General features: G+C 47.9%; 1 protein-coding gene across 2 annotated transcripts; it reads left to right on the top strand.

Annotated features, from left to right (window-relative positions):
• The first annotated feature begins 1,215 nt into the window (after positions 1-1,215).
• LOC109753777 (heptahelical transmembrane protein 4) lies at positions 1,216-6,841 on the top strand. Of its 2 annotated transcripts, XM_020312703.4 has the most exons (3): positions 1,216-1,601; positions 1,689-1,977; positions 5,805-6,841. In XM_020312703.4, exons 1-3 carry the CDS (start codon positions 1,321-1,323, stop codon positions 6,462-6,464), a joined length of 1,230 nt encoding a protein of 409 aa, XP_020168292.1. In that variant the 5' UTR covers positions 1,216-1,320; the 3' UTR covers positions 6,465-6,841. The 2 variants fall into 2 exon arrangements, with proteins under 2 accessions (XP_020168292.1, XP_045084491.1); XM_045228556.1 differs by lacking the exons at positions 1,216-1,601; positions 1,689-1,977 and adding an exon at positions 2,729-2,815.
• The last annotated feature ends 566 nt before the right edge of the window (positions 6,842-7,407 follow it).

Here is a 7,407-nt window from a genome sequence, read left to right as displayed (position 1 = left end):
AAAAAAACTGGGTTGTCCTTACTTGCATGTATAAAGAAATATTAGCATTTACAAGGTTTGAACAAGAGGCGGGTAAATTTTTTTTTTGAGCCGAGACCGTAGAACAATCGTTCTACGGTAATTATATTATAAAAAGTAAGAACAAAGTCACAAGTACAAATCAACCTATGCCTTCTCTAGGAAACATAAACAACATATTATTCTGGTCCTAACATGTGATTGACCCAGGTCCTGATCTTAACAGCCTTGTTAGCTTTAGCTCGAAGTTCTGATGCCCATAAACCCTCCTTAAGATAGAACTTCCAAGTATTGCGATGAGGAGGTGCAGATCGAAAGATTTTATCATTCCTGACCGACCATATACCCCAGCATCCCATGATGATGATGTCAAATGCAATCTCTGCAGGAAGTGTGCTCATTGCCAATGTAATTTCATCATGAGCAAAAATTCCTCTCTGTTTTCCTGGAATAATAAGATCCCAACATGCCATGGCAAATGGGCAGTCCCAGAAAAGATGCATGGCAGTCTCCTCAGTGTGGTGCGAGAGGCGGGCAATATCATCACTCCGGCTTCCTTTTAGCTGGTGTTGCTTCCTAACTTAAAAGAAATAAAACATGCTACATATATTGGAACATCTTAGCAAATATAATGCTTCTACAAACCTTTTTTTTTGGACAATGACACTAATACATGGTATTGTCACCCTTGTCCATTTTGCAACCTATATATAAAGTTTGAACAAATATGTCCACAATGTTTTTTTCTCAAAGTTTTGTCATGTTTAGATATTCTCAGATATTTAAATTATTCTTTCATTAAAATGGACGAGGGCGGTAACGCGCGCCTTCATGTTCTGCTACCACTGTATTATTGACTGCTCTCATCATAGCTCTGTGATCCATTTTATTACCATACACTTCTACAATGGACGGTTTAAAAAACCCTTCCTGAATAATCGCTTGAGCCGTTCGTCGGCTATGAACGTATTTGTGGTAGTGCCGTGCTCATCACCTCAGATGAATCCACAAGGACCACAACTAATATGCCACGAGCCATTGGAATCTTCGCATCTACGTGGAGGGATCGACTTGGAATATTATTAGAATTAGTACATTAGCTCTGCGATCCCAATTGCTTGCACTTCTTGTTTGGCTCCACAGAGCAACGTGGCACCAATCACAAGAGGAGAGACCAGAGAGTACCATATATAGAGGCAGAGTTGTCCACTCCGCGTGCACACCCAGAAACCTTATTTCCTCTCTCTACCATTGCACAAGTAACCAACATCGGCATTTGGCGACCTCCATTGTCCCGTGGAGATGGACAAGTCAAGCCTGTACCTAAAAGGGTTTCCTGGTTTGGTACATCCAACAAGCGCAAGCATGGAGGAGAGACCAATGGCCTCTTCCACTTCCTGCAAAGGCCCTGACCACGACGACAAGAGCAAGAAGCACCAGTGCGAGCTGATCGGCTACGAGGCGCTGCCGGAGTGGCTCAAGGACAACGAGTACATCCACGGCTACTACCGGTGCGAGTGGCCGATGAAGGAGACCATCCTCAGCATCTTCTCCATCCACAACGAGACCCTCAACGTCTGGTCGTAAGTCCCTTAACCGATTGCAATATGCTCATCAATGGCGAGGCGATTCCCCTGAATCATCTCGACTCTGTTGCTCTACATGCGCAGGCATTTGGTAGGATTCCTGCTGTTCCTGTGCTTGACGATCCTCACGGCAATGGTGATCCCACGGGACGGCGGCGGGAACACATTTGACGACACGCCATCGACTAGGAGCTACTGGGGAGATCTGATGGCGATGGCCAACGTGACAGGGGCGCTGAAGCATGAGGCAGCCGCCTGCCTCCTGCTGCCTCCAGCTGCCGCAGATTTGTCTGGAAACGAGGAGGAGATCCCGAACAGCTGTCCACCCAACACATCATCCTCGCCCTCTCACCACCATGTTGCGCTGATCCAGGTACAACTATACTAATCACCATTGATTCCACCACTTACTCTGCTTGTTTATTCAATTAATGGTTAAGTGCCATTGTCATGTGTTCATGTGCTCTGGTTAACTGGACCTGTCATGTTGAAGGTAGGTTGGTAGGTAGAAATTATAGTACTACTATATTGGTTTTGGAGCTGGTTGGCCAGTTTTAATTTAATGGGGCGGTGGTGTGGCAGGGCACCAGCATTGCATTTATGCTTGGGAGTCCTTTTCCCTTGCTTTCCTGTGCTGTGCTAGCTAGGGTTCTTGAGCTTGATGCATGCAGGACATGTTTGTTGGTTTACTTTTTCTTCAGAGTAGTAGTAGTAAGATGCAGGAGGTACCCTTGATAGGTTGATTGCTTTTGGTGCATTCACGTTGTGCCAACCACAATGTTTCCCAAACCCAAAGGCACCTTCTATTATTAAGGTTCTTGCCAACAGATTGACTAGTGCCAATGTGTCCCAACTGCTGGGTTTTGTCAATGTGTCTCACATTTTTTTTAGTAATACAAAAATGATATAGATTGAAAAAGTCCGGAATCTTATACTATATAGATATACAGATCTCCCTCTTATTCAGGACAGTGTACGCCCTTTTTAGGATCTGCGCTGGTCAAACTTTTACAAGTTTACTCATGAACAAGGAAATAATTATTAGCAAAATCATAACATTGATTTTACTATAATCATTTGTACAATATTCTTATATAAAGTTCATTTATTTTTATGCAAGGGAACATATTTCCATCAAAACTGATGGTCAAAATGGAATCTTTAATCCCACAAAAAGAAACTTTAAGATTGTGTCACCTTCGTCGGTAGAGGTAATGCAACGCTCTACTTTTCCATGAATGTGATGGACAGCCACTTATTTGGTTGTGCAAGCCTTGATTAGCTCATTTTGGTCAACCAATCGAATCACGTTAGCTGTATGTTGCAGTTCCACGTGCACTGACAGATGGCAAGACTTGGATTTATAACCTTCATGGAAAATAATGACATTTGCTTTGCAATTCGTGCATTTTCTCTTCGTGCATGTGCTGTACCGTGCAGCTCTGCAAGGGAACTAGGAGCCTAGGAGCATTCGTAAGAACATCTACAATCGGACGCGGGACGCCCCAAACCCGTCTCAAACATCCGGGCGGACATCCCGGTGATTTATCGTCACAGAAATGCGACCCGGACGGGCTCCTTAAACGAGCCTCAAACGCCGGGGCTGACTGGCACACCTCATATCCAGTCTACACATCGAGCGTCCAGGCGCGTCCGCCACGTCGGACTGTTGATGAGGGTCCCACAGGAAAACACTCTGAAACCCGACGGTGCGAAGCTTATCTCGTACGCCAGACCGATGGCGCCGCGTCGCACCGCTCCGGCGGGTCGTGTAGTGCCTAGCCGGCTATTTAAGCCGACCACTGGCACCGAAACCCTACCCGTCCACATTTCCCCGTCCGCCGCCACCGCCGCCACTTTCCACTCGCCGTCCGGCACCACTAGTAGGCATGCCCCCACGCCGTCGGGTAAGGAGCTACCCATATCTAACATCGGAGCGCTGGCTGCAGCTCCTTGAGCAGATCTGTGCAAGGCGCGAAGCCCGGATCGCCGCGGGGCTACCTCCGAACGCGGTGGATCAGAAGGAGGAGGAGGAGGAGGATGTGCGGGACGCTGGGGACGCGGATCTGTAGTCGGACCAGCAGACGATCCTCGATTCCCTCTGGTCAGAGTCGGATGCGGAGGCCAGACGCCGTCGTCGGTAGGAGGTGGAGGCGAAGCACGCAGTGAAAGACGATGAGGTGCCTGCATATATGGATGAGGATGATGAGGAGGAGAAGATGGATCACTCCTACGCGCCCGTCCACCCGGCGCCCGGCACCGACGTCGTGGACATCTCCGACGACGAATCGTAGCTAGCCTATAGTAGTAGTACATAGATTTATTTTGCATGGTTTGCATGGATCTAAGGGAATAAAATATGAGAGACACGGATGTAGAGAAGCAAATTTGAGGCCTGGCCGGTCACTGCCCGCATACACGTCCGGTCACGTCCGTATGCGTTTGAGAGGTCGGATTTACCGAGTCCGGCTGTAGATGCTCTAAAAGAGCCTTCGTGCATAAAATCTTTCATAGGCATTGATAATTTGTAATTTCAAACACCATAGTTTACAACTGTTAAGATTACACCAACTTTTAATTTGGTGGTAGTTCTTTTGGGGCTTTTATGTTGGAATATATTGCCTTTTCTCTTCATTAGTTTAGCCTTTTGGATGAATTTGCTTAATGTAACATGGTATGAAGCCAAGAGGTTTATGAGTTCAAGACCCTACGAATGCAATATTTTTTTTACTTTGTACATCGATCTCACGTTTAAAGACTAGAGGAATCTTAATCTATCTGTGAGTATAAATTTATACGTGACGTGGAGTATTAACATATATTGCTCATCACTCTATCAGTTCGGATTTTTTGACGAACTGACTGGTGCTTTGAATTCAGTATTGTACAATTTTTTTAAATCAATATTCAACACAACATAAATTACTGAGAAAACTTACATTTTCAAGACCATGTGGATGCGTAAGACAATGGCATGTAAGATTGAAGTTCCATAGGGATCCATACATAACTAGGCGCAAAGATGGGTTTGCATAAGAGTTAAATGCAAGGCTAGTCATAAATTTTCTCCCCAAGTGTCAAGTGAGTCTCGGTTCTATGAAAATGCACATCCCTGCTGGCAGAGAGCTGGTGTGTCAAGGCTAGAGAGCCGTAGGGACCACGCGGGAGGCTACGGCGCCGGGGAAAGGTGGACCTTGTTGCCATCGTTGCCATGCTCTGTTGTCGTTCCCAACCACCACAACATGATTGTGCTGAGCTCCTGGCCCCTCTGCCCTCCTCCTGCTTCCCGTCATGGCATGTAGCACCATCATCCTAGCACTTCCAACCTCCCTCCAATGAACATAGGGCTCTGCTCACCTCCTCTAGATGCAGCGCAACCCTAACTTGCTAACCCTCCTACGTTACACTCTTGTCTGCTGCTCAAGCACTTTCATGTGCGCAGCCACCGTGCCCACTCTGTTGTGTCGCGCAAGCAACCAAGGCATGTCTGTGGTCTCAACCTGACACACGAACTGGTAGGCACGCTACATCGTCATCCTCATGGACACCACCGCCAGTTACTTGCTGGACTATGATCACCGCGTCTTGCTAGAGCCCGATTGTCGCCGGTAGCGCCTGATTCACTCGAACCGGTAAGGAGAGGGGATGGACCACAAAATAGGAGGGAATATGATCGTGAGGTGTTTTTGCAAAGATCCACATTTCGCAGATATGACCGGTGGATCCTCTGTCAACGGGGTTGCGCTCAAAGCGCCCCGTAGGCTAGTGAGCACGGGTTAGCGGTCAATAGGATCTCCGATGAAATTTTTACAAAAGATTTAAGACGAGATGGGCATTTTCACTGAATCGGGACTCACTTGACATTTCTTAGAAAAAATTAGGACCTTCCTTGCATTTAACTCTTAGCATAACTAGATGTTCCCCTGGTTCACAAATCCCTGTCCATTTGAACCCTAGTTCATCAATATTGTAAGCAGATATATATCAAATAGTATACAATTTGATATTGCATCATTCACAAACTTAAATATATTTTCACTAATTACACAACTGCCTCTTAATAAGTCACCTAAAATTGAGTTTTATTCGAGAGCACCAAAGAGAATTCGTAATTAATTCCAGCGAGCGTGCTATTTATCCGAGAAATTAAGCTTCAGTTTGTACTACGTCTTCCCCTGCTAAATCCCGCATGAACCGCAGGCGCAGCAGGACGCGAGCGCGGCGCCACGGGCCGTGGACGCTGCCTCCGCCGATCCGATCACGCGGTGGCCGATGTTCGCGTACCTGTGCGGAGCCATGGTGTGCCTACTTACGAGCAGCGCATGCCACCTGGTGCTGTGCCACTCGGAGAGAATGGCGTACGTGACGCTCCGGCTGGACTACGCCGGCATCGCCGCCCTGATCGTCACCTCCTTCTACCCGGTCGTCTACTACTCCTTCCTCTGCCACCCGGGGCTCCAGCGGCTCTACATGGGCTTCATCACCGCCTTCGGCGCCGCGGCGGTCACGGCGTCGCTGGTGCCGGTGTTCCAGGCGCCCGAGTTCCGCCCGCTCCGCGCCGGGCTCTTCTCATGCATGGGCGTGTCGGGGCTCATCCCCGTCGCGCACAAGCTCGTGCTATACGGCGGCCGGCGGGAGGCCGCCGTGACTGCGTGCTACGAGGCGCTCATGGGCGCGCTCTACGGGCTCGGCGCCGCCGTCTACGCGGCGCGCGTGCCGGAGCGGTGGTTCCCCGGGAGGTTCGACCTCGTCGGGCACAGCCACCAGCTGTTCCATCTCTTCGTCATCGCCGGCGCGTACGCGCACTACCTCGGTGGCGTCGAGTACCTCAAGTGGAGGGACGCCGACAGGTGCTGGTGACCGGCGGCATGGCATGGCTACAGTTGTACAGCTACATCTCCGGCTGAAGATGGAGGGATCTGGCGTCAAGAAACTGTGCATTTTGTAGTGAAAGAGTACTAAGGTATACATACATAGGGGATTGTTTGATTGATGAAATGGATGTGAGGCGTAATTTGTATGAAGAGATTAAGAGCTGCTTAGCACCGGACAAGCGACAATCTTGTGTATAATTGATTGGAACCTCTCCTTCATGGTCTCGAAAGAAAATGAGTGCAACTAATGCTGTAACAAACATATGTAGATAAACTTGGATTCAGTGATGATTATATTCGTCAACTGAGCCTTGAGGATCTCACTCATATCGCTCAGTTTGATGGAAATGTCAGGTTGTTTCACCGGCATGATTGCATCAATTTTGGCGGATTTCCTTTCATCTGTATTTTTTTAAATGAAGACGTTAGAGGTGTCCGGCTTTAAATTAATATATCATAAAGCTCACACACAGATAGAGTAACAAAGGTTCACACAACAATGAAAATTACCCTCGACAACACTAATAGTAGGATTGACAACAAGCTCAAAAAGCCCTTGGATCTCTATCCAGAGGGGCTGCAAATCTATCCACAGATCAAACTAGAAGTGAATGGACCGCTCATTGATCGCCTCAAACCTTGCTCCCAAGGCGAAGGTTGGTTTCATCGCCTGTATCCCATTCTAAAAGGGTGATCCGCGACAGTTAGACTCGAAGAAAGAGCCATTTAGAAAATATTTAACATTCAGCAGTTCTGCCGACAACCCAGACTCGTTTTGAGAGAGCTTCCGGATCCACTTAACTAGGATAGCAACGTTCATTAGCTTTGAATTGATCACTTTTAGCCCATCGTGCCGCTTTGGACGGTACACTGCCACCCACTTAGCCAAGTGGTACTCACGCTTGGACCCAAACCCTTGCCAAAAGAAC

Source organism: Aegilops tauschii, chromosome 5 (assembly GCF_002575655.3).
Source record: "Aegilops tauschii subsp. strangulata cultivar AL8/78 chromosome 5, Aet v6.0, whole genome shotgun sequence".
Classification (NCBI taxonomy): Eukaryota; Viridiplantae; Streptophyta; class Magnoliopsida; order Poales; family Poaceae; genus Aegilops; species Aegilops tauschii.
Note: the sequence above shows the minus strand (reverse complement) of the source record. Positions and strands in the feature narration are given on the sequence as shown.